Here is a 13,030-nt window from a genome sequence, read left to right as displayed (position 1 = left end):
TACCCTCCTTCTTTTTAGGTACTTTGGCCTTTTTATGTGATGGACAAATTGGTGTGATAATTCTTCAGGGTAGTTATCGTCTGAGGGTAGCATCTACTCCTGGGCAGTGAATCTTGTTAGTTATTTATATTCTTGGCAGTACAATAATACACGGTACCTGCATGTGCGAGAGAAAAAAGAAGAGAGAACATTCAAGTGTTTACATGTGTATATGTGCAAAACAATGTCCTTCAAGTGTCCTTCAGTTGGGTTATTCGGGTAGGGGGCTTAGGGCTCAATTGGCGGAAGTCACTTTACTCTTTGATCGTGTGACCATGGGGTGGGCGGTGTGGGAATTACTCTTCTCTATGCCAGTAGTTGTCTCTGGGGAATCAGGGGGGTGGTAGGGTAGGGGGACACTTGGGTCGTTAGCTGTGGTAAAAGTCTCTTCCTCCGTGGGAGACGCTGTTGCTGTTCTTCCAATGGCCCTGTCGGTGACGCTAGGGCGGGTCTGGAGTTTGCAGATCTTTACGTCGTGTAGATGATTCCAGGCACGTTTGTCCTGTAGCTTTACTGCTCTTGTTGATACTTCCTCTACCAGGTGGGGGCCAGTGAAGCGTGGGCTGTTCCACTTTCTGTTGAAGTTGCGGAGTAGTACGTGGTCACCTTTAGCAATTTTGCACAGTTTTCCTTTTTCCAATTCTTTATCCGCGTCTTCTTGTTGATCACTCTTATACCCGCCCCGCGTGCGCTCGAGCTGTTGAGACACAAACACCACACTAGTAATCAAGGAAGACACATATTGGTACATTTCATCACCAAGAACAATTGCTGTATTTTCATAGTCTGTGAATGCTCTTGATGAAGGCGTCAGAGGAAGGCGCATTTGTCGTCCGGTCTACACCTCGTAAGGGGTGAGGTGATGATCGGAGCCTGGTCTGTTCCTTAGCTCAAATAGGGCTAGCGGAAGGCAATACAACCAACTTTTCTTTGTTGTCTGCTGTATCTTTGCAATTGCCTCCTTCAGTAGGCCATTCAGGCGTTCGCATATACCGTTGGCCTGCGGGTGATATGCGCAGGCAAATGTATGCTTGATATTCAGGAAGGATGTGATGTGTTGGAACATTTCATTAGCGAAATGCGGACCATTGTCTGACCGCAGTACCTCGCACACTCCCCACCTGGGGAAAACCTCCCTCACTAGAAATTTAGCTGCTCTGAATGCATCTGGGTGTGAGCAGGGTCCTGCCTCAATCCACCTGGAGAATGGGCATACTACTACAATCATATACCTATTTCCTTGACATACGTTGATCATATCAACATAGTCAATATGGATGTGCAGGAAGGGTCCCTCAGGCCGGGGTATAGTGCCTTTTATCACCTTTAGCGTGTGACCGGCCGTGAACTGTTGACATGTGAGACAATTGCTGATAAAATTCGTCACATGGGAATCTAACTCGGGACAGAACCAATCTTCCCTAATTCGTGCTGCGATAACTTCCTTGCCTGTGTGGGCTGGGTGGTGGAGTTGGCTCAGGGCGGTGTTCAATAGTGCCAATGGCATTACCATCTTTCCAGTGTTACCCTGGCGCCATAGTGCGTCCGTTGGTGACATTGTACATCCTCTTCTTACCCATATTTCTTTTTCTGCCATTGGTGCAGCCGCTTGTAGCTCCGTTATCTGTGTGGCTGGGAGATGGGTGTATCCTTCTCTTATCAACATCTCCTTAGCTATTCCCCTCCCTCTCCCTCTCTCTGACTCTGGGGGGTTCCATATCTCACCAAAATATGCAGCATACTTCGCATGTGCGTCAGCTGCTGCATTCCCTTTTGAGATATGATCTTCTCCATTGGTGTGTGCGGTACATTTTACTAAAGCTAATTCTTGGGGGTCATTTATTACTTCAATTAGTTCAGCCAACAAGAGAGCATGTTGCACTGGGGTGCCGTCAGCTCTCCTAAACCCTCTTCTCCTCCATTTGGACATAGTCCGGAGTGGACAGTAGACGTGACATATGCGCTGTCACAATATATAGTCACTCGTTTGTCGAAACTTTCCTTCAACGCAAAGATCAGTGCAACCAATTCGGCTGCTTGAGCAGAGTAATGCTGTGGTAATTGTACACATTTCATCGCCACACACACACACCGGTTCCTCTGTCATTTTTACCACTGCTGCCCCAGTTCTCCTTATCCCATCACTTTGGTCTATCGTTGAGGACCCATCAATGAACAAGAGCTCACCTCCATCTAGTGCGTTCTCTTCAACCTTTCTAGTACACGAGTACATTTCGGTAGTCTGCGTACAATCGTGTGCATAATCTCCTTCCTCAATTACTTCTGCTATAAACCTTGCAGGGTTAACCGTGCTGCATCTAACAATTGATAGTTCTGGTCTAGATAGGATGATCTCATAACCTGACGCCCTCTGCGTGGTGAGTGTGGATTTAGGCTTGTTCAATATCGCAAATAGTGCATCTTCCACAAATAGTGTGGTTGAGCACCCCATTGTGATTGTTGATGCTTTTTCTACCGCAAAGGCAGCTGCGGCGAGACCTTGTTCGCAAGGGAAATGTCCCAACATCACAGGATCCAAGTGACCACTGTAAAATGCTACTGGTTTGTAGCCCATGCTTGTTTTTTGAGCCAACACTGCTTTCATTACTGCTGAGTCGCAATGTGAAAATATAAAAAATTGTTGTTCATAATCAGGGGTGGCCAGCACCGGAGCAGTTGATATTGCATCTTTCAGTTTGTCAAACGCCTCTTTCATTTCCATTGTCCACCCCAACTTTCTCTCCCCTTTGTTAGCTTCTTTTAATGACTCAAGTAGGGGTCTTATGTATGAGCTGTAATCAAATACCCAGGCTCTACAGTAGTTGCACAATCCCAGGAACTGCTGCAGTTCCCTCACTGTGTGGGGCGGCGGCGTTTTTGAAATAGCCTGCGCTCTTTGTGGTGCAATCTTTCTCCCGTATTGAGATATGAGCTGACCAATGTAAAGTACCTGTTCCTGACAGTACTGTAACTTCTCCTTGTCTACTTTGTAACCCTTTTCAGCCAATACCGTCAGCATCTTCAATGAGTCCTCTCTACATCTTCTTTCGCTAAAATTATTATATCATCAACGTACTGCAACACTGTGCTTTCCACTTCAATGTTACCCAGATCCATCTGTATTACCCTGTTGAAGATTGAGGGTGACTCGCAGTAGCCTTGTGGCAATCTGGTGTGTTTACACTTTGTGTTCCTGTACGTGAAGCTTGTCAGATCTTGTGAATCTGGGTGCAGGGGTATTGAGAAAAAGGCATTTTTTAGGTCTATCACTGTAAATCGTGATGCCTCTGCTGGAATGCCGCACAATATTGTGGCCGGGTTCGCTGCTATGGGATACTCTGCTTCCACTATGTTGTTCAAGGGCCTGAGGTCCTGTATGAAGCACCAAGACCCCCCTTTAGCTTTGCGCACTGGGTATACAGCTGTGTTACATGGTGATTCTGATGGTACCAATATGCCACTATTTATAAGGGCCGTTATTGTTTCATATGTGCCCTCATCTGCCTCTTTTGATAGTGGGTACTGTTTCACACTGGGGAGTATTGCACCTTTTTTCAATTTTATTCTTACTCCCCCTATACTTTTTATACACCCCACGTCATAGGGACTAGTAGTCCATAATGATGTCGGTACCTTTGCCATATCCTCCTCAAAGAAGGGAGCTGGGGTGGATGTGGGTGCTTCAAGTGCCATTGCAATTTTCTGTGCCACTTGTTTGTACGTCACTCTAAGCCATATTTCTACACTCATCATAAACACCATTTCACCTTCTTCCTTTTCTTCTGAGAAGAGCTCCTCATCTGACACCTGGGTGAGTCTACATCCCTCTGTCAGTGCTATCACTGCCCTCCATGCTCTCCCTTCTCCGTCATGGGCGTGTACTGCAATGTAATCAGCAGTTGCTATAATGCTATGTTCACTGCAATCACCTTTCCTTCTGGTTCGTTGGCTGGTGTTTCTGGTCTAAACAAATAGGCTGCTGGCCTCCTCCAGATCTTTCCTTCAATTCCTGGCATCCATGCAAATGCCATGTCTGTCCCGTACTGGAACAGTTCACCATCTACTGGCTCAGCCCTAATCACTGTCTGTCCACAGTATGCTTGCATAATTTGTCGTGCAGTGAGCATGTTAATTCCTGGAGTGGAGCAAACTATGCCGTCCTCCGTAAAGGAGATCGTCATATTTAACCTGCTCATTATGTCTCTCCCCAGTATGTTTACTGGTGAGGCCCTAGAATATAAAAGCGGTGCTGACATGTCATACTCCCCAATCGATAAGGGAATGTTATCAGTAAAGGGAACCAATCCCCTAGCCCCAGAAAATCCTTGGGTGTTCATGGCTTCGCCTGACATCTTAAATTTACCTTCCCTTATGCAAGACCGGGTCGCTCCCGTGTCAACAAGGAATGATAATCTTTTGTCACCTATCGTTACCTCTATGCGTGGTTCCTCCGCACTATTCGGTGTTACCTACAGGATGGGACACACCAAGGCCGTCTGTGGGCTGTCTTACTGAGGGTATGATGATTGACCACTTCCTGTGTAAGGGTTGTGTCCCAGGACCGTCGCCCTTCCCAGTTGTGTTTGCTGTAGTTGTGTATTGGTAGAGGTTATGTTATGGTCTTGGATTTGGGCAGGTTGCTGTGCTTGTTGTACTTGGGGTTGTTGTGTCACTGCTACCTGTTGTTGTGGCAGCGAATATGTCTGTGGCTGTTGTTGTGTTACTGCCCATTTCCCCGTTGTAATATCTGCTGTTGCTGGATGCCCTGCTGTTCCTGTGTGGGCCCTTGTTGTCGCTGTTCGATCCATGATGGTGTGCCCGGTCTCACTCTACACGTGCGTGACATGTGCCCTACCAATCCACAAATCCAACACACCGGTGGTTCCCTGTTCTGCCATGGAAAGCTTCCTGGGTTGTCCTGGTATACTGGTTGCACGGAGGGGTAGACATTTCGAAATCCTCCCCCCTGCTGTTGTGTGCTATATCCGTATCCTCTCCCCCTCATTATTCCTCCCCTTCCCCTGTTGTAATTATAATACCCAGCTCCTGGCGTTGAGTATCCTCCTCCCATGTTAGTCGTGTATGGGTTGAGTGGCGGCAGCTGTTGTGTTAGTCTGTGATGATTGTATTTGTGAGGGATCTTGTGCAGCTACTACTTGTGCGGTGTTTTGAGTCATTGTTGCAGGTGTAGTTATTAGTGCGCCTTCCATTGTATATTTAGTAAGTTTTTTCTGTACTAATTTAGCCTCTTCCGTTTTCCTATCGTCTTCCTTTTGCTTCATTTTTTCTTGCCATGTCCTACAATGATGCACTATTGTCAGTTGTATTTCTGGCCATGCTTTTGCTTCCATCCCCACTACTTTCTTCAGTTGTTTCTGGACTGCTTCTGGGAGCCCTTGTACTAGTATATGATAGAATATTGCTGGTGTCTTGTCCCATTGTTCTCTAGTTTCCATATGCCACTTCTCTTGAATTTCCTGGATATAATCAACAGGATCTTCGTTTTCACGCATCTTGCGTGACGTAATTGCTCCTATGTCTGATGTGTCCGGGTACTGTACCCTCAGTGCCTGCCATAAAGCATGTCTGCAATTTGCGAATGGCGTCCCATCGTGTGATGTGTTTATTATTGTGACCCCGGGGAAGCCTGCTCTCTTCCAGATATCATCTGCTGCATCCCCTAATATTGATATTAAAAGGCCCTTTACATCCCCCACTGCCAATTTCTGTCCTGCAGTGTGTTTTTCCATTTCATATATCCATTTTCCCGCACCTCCACTTAATGATGGGAGCCTGCACTTTATATTTTCCTTGTCTGCATGCTTCCAGGGGACGTATTGTGGTCTAACCCCTCCCTTTTCCAAAAGTGGCATTAGATTGTGTCCTTGTTGTCCCTTTGGGTCCCACACAATCGAATCCGTACACCCCTCCTCTTCTTCCCTATCCTCTACATCGTCAATGGCGTCCATAACTGTTTCTCCTCCATCTCTTCCCTTTCTTTTGCCATTTCCTTTGTTTGATGTGGGCGTGTGTATTCGTACTTCCTGCCTGCGTCCAGGGAGGTCTCTAAGCCTGCCTGCATAGGGTGTTAGTTCGTGTGAGAAGGGCGCTAGTTTAGATTGATATGTTGCACGTAATGAACGTGAGGTAGTGGAGCATGTGGGACGGGATGGTGACTGTGTGGCTGTGCGTGTCTGCCTTTCCGCTATTCCTTGCTCTTCCTCCTCACTTCCCTCCAGTTCTTCCTTTCTCCTGCAGATCCATGGGGATTCTCCGTTTGTCCGGGTGATGTATAATTTCTCTAAGCTTTCCCTTTCACTGTCTCTCCCTTCCTTTTCTATCCCTTCTCCTTCCTCACTGCAAAAGTCCTCCATTAATCGCAACCCCAAATCTATCTTTTCCCCCTTAATTGTCGCTGTTCTTAAATCTATTAGATCCGTTTCTCCCTTGTCTTCATTGCCAATTGCTCCCCTTTGTGCTGAGGTTGTTGCTACTTCTGTGTCTCCGTATACATACCTCCTTACTTCACCCCCCCGTTCATCTTTCCCCTTCATTTTTCTCCGCTATTTCTCTATCAAATTCCTCTCTTTTCCTTTTCAATTCGTCCATTACTTCAATACTCATCTTTTTCATTATCCTTTCTTCTTTCTTCTTTTCCCATTTCGCTCTTTCCTGCTCTAATATACCTTCTATCATCCTTCTTTCTTCATATTTCCTTGTCGTTTCTGATAGTAATCCTCTTCTCCATATTTCCACCTCCTTTTCTTTCTCTTCTTCTTTCCTTTTCTTTTCACGCAGTGCTGCTCTCGATACCCTTTCTGCTACTGCCTTCGCCCTTTCTGCTTCTCTCCTTTTCTCCTCAGTTCGTTCCCTCATTCTGTCCAACTCATCCTCCCTTTCTGTGTGGTTACCTGTGGCTGTATATGGTGGCTGTATATGGTGGCGGGCTGTATGCCGGGTTCGAGTACCCCTCAGCTGCCCTTAATTGAACCATGTCTCGTAGTTCTGTTAAAGGATATAACCCCCCTTCCTCCTTTTTCACTATCTTCGCTAGGGGTATATTGTCGCTCTGTTCCTTTTTTATTTCCTTTTCTTTTATGTTGTTACTCTTCTCTCCCTCTTCTCCATTCCCCGTGTTCTGTGGGCTTTCACTCTCCTTGTCCCCATTCTCTCCTCCCTCTTTAATCTTCTCTTCCTCCGTTGTTCCACCCATACTAAACATTCCGTTTGGTCCTGGTCGGGACCCTTGGAACATTCTCCATAAGTTAAACACCTCCACGTGGTGTGTCAACTTCTTCCCTTTGTATGTGTTATGCAGATAGGCCAGTAGCGAATGTTGGGTATATGGATCGAAACTACCATTAGGCGGCCATGGTGTCGTCATTTTGTTGTCCGTCCCCTGTGTCCATTCAATGCTATACTTGATCAGTTTCTCCCTATGGGGCGATAATGTTTTACATATGTGTTGTAATGGGGTAGTGAGGGTGTTCCCCCACCCTCCCAATCCTGCCCAGTATGACATGGTAGCTCTTTACTGTTGTCCTTCCCCTATTTGGTAGCCGTTATCTTACTGACAGTTTATAATGTACAGCCTCTTACCTGGCCCCGTAATTTTTGGGGACTTGTGATAATCCAATAACGTAAAATATGGCATTCACGTTTGTATGTTCTTTTCTTTCTTTCCACCTTTGCGGCCCCCTGCGGCCGAGGCGCACGTAGCCCCCTGCGGCTGCGTGCCCCTTATTACGTTCTTATAAACCCACCCCACTTCCACTTGCTCCACCTCCCTCCTTTACACTTGCCGTGGCCGGCGTTCTTCGTGCGCAGCCACGTCTCCGTTTCCGCCTTCCCCCCCGACTACCGTTTACCTTCGTTTCCACTCCCCTACCACAACTTTCTTCTCCTCCACTTTCAGAAATAAAGATGCCTTGTTCTCGAGATATCCTATGAAAACCCTACTGGTGACGTCACCGATTTCTTTAACCTATTAGTAAGTTCTTCAAAAGTTCAAACTATATTTGCAATCCACCCCCGTTAACCCCACAGCTGTCTTCCTGTCACGCCTGGAACAAGGTAATCAGCAATATAATCGGACTGCGCACGCTGCGTCGCCTCGCGTGTGATACGCCCCTCGACAGGAGGGCTTAACCAGCCAATTATCTTCCGTATTGGGCAACCAGCTAGCTACCACCTACAGGGAAACGTCATCTATCTATCGAGTTTCCTGCTCGATCAATAGGGATCCTCATCTACTCATTGATCAATAATCGCCAAATCGTAGGAAACCGCGCACGCACACACACCCTTACACGTGGTCGCAACCTAGGCCAATCAGTGTCTCCGAGCGGCCGCACGTGATGTTTCCGTGCTCCGCCCCCTTCTCTCCCGTAATCGTAGCGGACTGCTCTCGCACTTGTCCGGCTACCATTCATTCATTACCAACACTAATTTGCCAAACCTTTGTCGCGCACCTTTGCAACACCTCCCGCCTCCCTCATTCAATTCCTCCCCCCTCCCTCACAATTTCACATTGCTTGTTGTGCGTGGCATACTCACCAAGTTCTCTTGACGCGGGGCTGCTAGACTGCGTGCACCCCTCCAAGCGGCTCGCCACCTCCCCTCGTCTGGACCACGTCTGGACACTCGCCAACCGCGGGCGGGATACTTCTCAACCGGCTCCCAAAGGCCAATATCCGGATTGCGCTGTCCGGTCTTCTCGCAGTTCCACGATGGTCCTGTAGTCCTCAAAAGGGGGCAGCGGCAGAGGGGGCCGCGCCGCCGGGCCTCCCCGCAACGGGACCACTCGGAAAAATAAAATAAAAGCAGATCTTGAACAGATCTCAGCAGTGCCTCCAACTTGTCGGGGGGAAATTCTCCCGGGGTCGGCTGAGCCGTCCGCGGACCTCCGGGCAGGGAGGCCCCAACTCCTCCCGTGTATCCCAAAAATGAGTATGAGGCACACGCAAGAAGCAAGGTGGTTCTGCTGTTTATTGGACAAACGGCAGGGATGGGTCAAGGAACGTACGCGTCCGTCCTGACTCTCTCTCTTCATCATGGGCTCGCTGGCCCTTTTTACCTTAGTATGACGCGCTAACTGCGTCACCTTGGAAAGTTAGCAAAAAAAACCTATCGCCACTCTGGATTGGTTCCTCGAGTGGTAGGGTTAGTATAGCATACGAATAGAGAGCATTGTTAGTAGTTGAGGGTTAGTCAGGTGGTATAATTGGGTTGTCCCTTCAAATTGATAAATGAAAAGTGTTACATGAAGATCCCTGGGGATTGGTCAATGTTACTGGCGTCAGTGATAAGAGCCCATGTTCTAATTGGTCCACGCACGAGCCCCCCAGTCTGGGACCATCGTTGTTCCCAGCTCGCGGTGCACCTGTCATTTGCAACAATGTTTCACTATGGTTATGTGCAGACAACGTGAAGATTTATTGGTATGCCTGAAGGCCAACTACTCCCACCGCCGCAGATGTCCATTGAATCACTTAATTGTATCTGTCTATGTCTTGAAACGGGGGTTTTCAGGGGCCTCCCTCCGCCTGGGCCTGGCACCCTGTCAGGTTTGGCTTGGTCACGTGAGGTGGGACCGTGGTCGTGGCAGAATTCTGCACAATTAATATTGTATTTTCCACTGTGTGCCTGGTTTTAATTGCAGGTGTGACCTCGACGTCGGCTTGCGGCATACGAGATTGCAACATTGTGCCCTTGACTGTCAGTCATCGCCGGGCTCATTCTGCAGGGTCAGCAACTATACTCTTGCTCATTCAATGTTCATGGAAGCTCTTGCTTGCGGCCTACTTGGGCCTGGTGCATAGGCGGAGACGTTTGGTACACAGCGCTTTAGGTTATGGTATCATATTGCTTTATCCCCAGTATCGTGTCTTCGTTATGCTTTTCATTATTGCGCATGGGTTTAGGAGAAACGTGAGCAAGCTTTTAGATGAGTTCATTGTGCGTCTTGCGTTTCTGCATTTTGAGAAGCCTATGTGAAAAACAATAAAGATGCGCGTCTGTGGGTGTGTCCGTCACTTACGTCATAGCACTGAGTATGTTCTTCGTGTGGATTGGTGTGGGAGTGTCCAGTGTGTATGTTGTACGGGTATTCTGGCCGTTGGCTGGGTCGTCATGGCATCTCTAACGATGTATCGAGTTAGTGCTGGATGATTCAGTCGAGTCCCTCCATGCCGCAGGCGTCGGCAAGGGTATGGCAGGCCGGCGGGCACGCGGGAGGGCACATCCGTATGTTCTTGTACCAGGGTATTTGGTCGTCTGGTAGATGGGTAAACTCCTCTCGTGGCGGGTGCCTGGACCGTGATCCTCTAGGCCAAGGGAGAGAGGGGATTGGTGGGAGCCTTTTCTTCCATTCTCCCACTTCAATTTAATAAGATTTGGGGCAAATTCCTTTTATTGTATTAGACCTGTTTTATTGATTGTAATGTGACTCCTGGAGGGTGGGGTTCAGGTGTATATAGTTAGTTGGTTTTGCTGTGATTATTGCCTGATGTTTAATTGTTGTACTTATGTTGTTATGATGTTATCCTTTTGAAAATAAATTACTCCAAAAAAAAAGCAACTTTGAATGACCTATAGGTGCAACGTTTCCTTAATGGCCTTAATGGCTATTAGCACCCTGTGGGGGGAGCCAGCCAATCGGGAGGCTAGGAACAGGGGCTGAAACTGCAGATCTAGCCTGTGTTCCAAGCCTCCTGGTGGCTGGTTCCCCCACCCACTAGCTCCCCCAAACCCGCTGTCCGTACCCTTTTTTTCAAACCCTCTCCTCACTTACCTCATTGTGGCAGCGGTGAGTTCCGCCACCAGAGCTGCTGCTTCCACTACATGAGGCCACCATGAAAATGGGGTGCCATACGGAGCCACACCTTCCCAATCCATGGCAGCCAACAGTATTTTCTCTCTGTGAACAGGACACGGTGAGGCGACCTGTTCACGTAAAGAAAATGCTTTAAATGAGCTCCGTTCCAGCCTGTGCTAATAGCGTTAAGCATCAGTTCCAAGGGCTGGAACGGGGGTGAACGTCCCGTAGCTTCGCTCGGGCCTTTAACTCGGGGCCCCCGGACTGTGAGCACTAGTTCCAGCCCTTGAAACAGGTGCTTAATGCTAAAGTATACAACATTGAAAGGGTAAACCGTGCTGGGACATAGCCTCCAAGTTCCCAACAATATTTATTTAAGGAACACCATTAAACATTTGGATGGACCATTCATGGCAAGGAATGCTCTCCTAATTAGTCCGTATTTCTCTAGGAAGGAACATGATGGCACTTTGGTGACAGCAAATAATCTTCCCACAGGTATTTAATGCAATACTAAGGGATAGTATCTAACCTTTAATGGAATTGTATGTAAATATGTTCTATGTAAAGTGCTTTGGTAAAAGCGCTATACAAATAACAAATCATTATCTTTAATGGAACTTTCATGGACCATTGTTCCAGTCAAGGTGGCAATTGATCAATGAATGCCATGTATGTTACACTGGGTAGACTTCGGCTGATCAGGGATAGGAGCACCAGGTGAAATCTGCTCAATGTGAAGCTGCATATGATCCTCAGCCTGGTCAGACACAGGGGGGTGCTGGGAAGAACAAGAAGGAGGAGGCAAGGCGATGCCACAGCAGAAGGAGGGGGCCAGAGAGCTTGGAGATGCATCATCTCACAATTTCACTTCTGGTGTTTACACTGCTGACCATCCCCACATCCTCCTCTTTGCATCTACCAATCACATCGCATGATAATGAAGGGCAGTTGATGATGAAGGATTGCCTCTTTCGGAGCTTTTTGGTATTCAGTCAGTGGAATGCAGTTCTAGAAGTAGTAGTTGCTAAGTAAACTTATCTCCTGGTAGAAGCCAGGTAGCAAATTGGGTTGCTCTGTACTCTGGTATTACCTGCATGCCTCCATTGCAAGGACCCTAGTTGAGTGCTCAGCTTCTCGCCTCTCTTCCCCGCCTTCCGTTGTCACATCCTAGAGCCTGCAATGGCCTGACGAGGCAGTCCTTACCCTAAGGTGTGTGCATGTGTTCCAAGCAGCCTGGTTTCTCTGCTTCGTAAGTCAATCCCCCCGCCCCTTCGCTGCCTCGGCCTGCCATCGTCACCCCCATCCTCCTAGACACCGCACCTGCTTATTAACTTGGGTGCTGTTTCATGATGACCTAGTACGTCCTCCAATCTAGTCATTAATGCTTAATTCCATGCCATTTGATCTTAAGGCCGTCATCGTAATCCTAACCAAAATGTTGCAAATGAAGAACTTGCCTATGGCAGCCCATGGCGCCAGTACTGGAGCAGAGCCTGTACATTCTAGGCCGTCCAGGAAATGTAGCGCACAGGGTTGGGATGGGTGATTTCAAATGCAGTGACTGATGTTTGTCTTTATTTCCCAGGATGCACGGCCTTGCATTTGTCTGCTGGTGGCTGCCACCCTGAGTGTGTGAAGCTCCTGCTACAGGTAATCAACCGTTCACTTACAATATGGGAATGTTCACAGGAAGCTCTATCAGACCGTTCAAGGCTGCTCTCTCTTAGCAATCTAGACCTTCTCACTCAGACATGTTGCCGCTGATCGCCTGCTGGTGTGACAGTCGGTTGTATACTAATTGACCTTTTCACAATTGACCTCCGGAGAATTGACCTTGGGAGAATTTGCCTAATTCTGAAGGTCAATTAGGACATATATGCGGGGAGAAAACCCACGCAATCTCCCCACTCAATCCAAAACCCCCTGCATCCCCCCATCCAATCCCCTTATATTATTTATAATCCAAAACCAACCCAATACATATATAAAATAACTAAAATAATATAAAGGTCAATTGTGCAGAAGGTCAATTGTAAAAGGTCAATTTGGGTAATACCTGACAGTCTGCTGCAGGTTAAACCTTCCCGATATTTTGACTAGACTGCAGCCCCTTTTTTTCTTCATTACACCAGCCCCAGCTTGTCTATGAAAACGAAACACATTCATTTCGGT

General features: G+C 47.6%; 1 protein-coding gene across 2 annotated transcripts in view; it reads left to right on the top strand.

Moving 5' to 3' along the window:
- The window catches only part of ANKRD35 (ankyrin repeat domain 35), a 502,129-nt gene that overhangs the window by 333,474 nt on the left and 155,625 nt on the right, over positions 1–13,030 (top strand). For both annotated transcript variants that reach the window (XM_069652800.1, XM_069652801.1), the window contains exon 4: positions 12,444–12,508. In XM_069652800.1, the coding sequence (XP_069508901.1) occupies positions 12,444–12,508 (65 nt within the window). The remainder of the gene's footprint in view (positions 1–12,443; positions 12,509–13,030) is intronic.

The sequence above is a fragment of the Ambystoma mexicanum genome, chromosome 1p (assembly GCF_040938575.1).
Source record: "Ambystoma mexicanum isolate Mex_15411 chromosome 1p, UKY_AmexF1_1, whole genome shotgun sequence".
NCBI lineage: Eukaryota > Metazoa > Chordata > Amphibia > Caudata > Ambystomatidae > Ambystoma > Ambystoma mexicanum.
The sequence above is the reverse complement of the archived record's forward strand: the minus strand, read 5'-3'. Positions and strand labels throughout refer to the sequence as shown.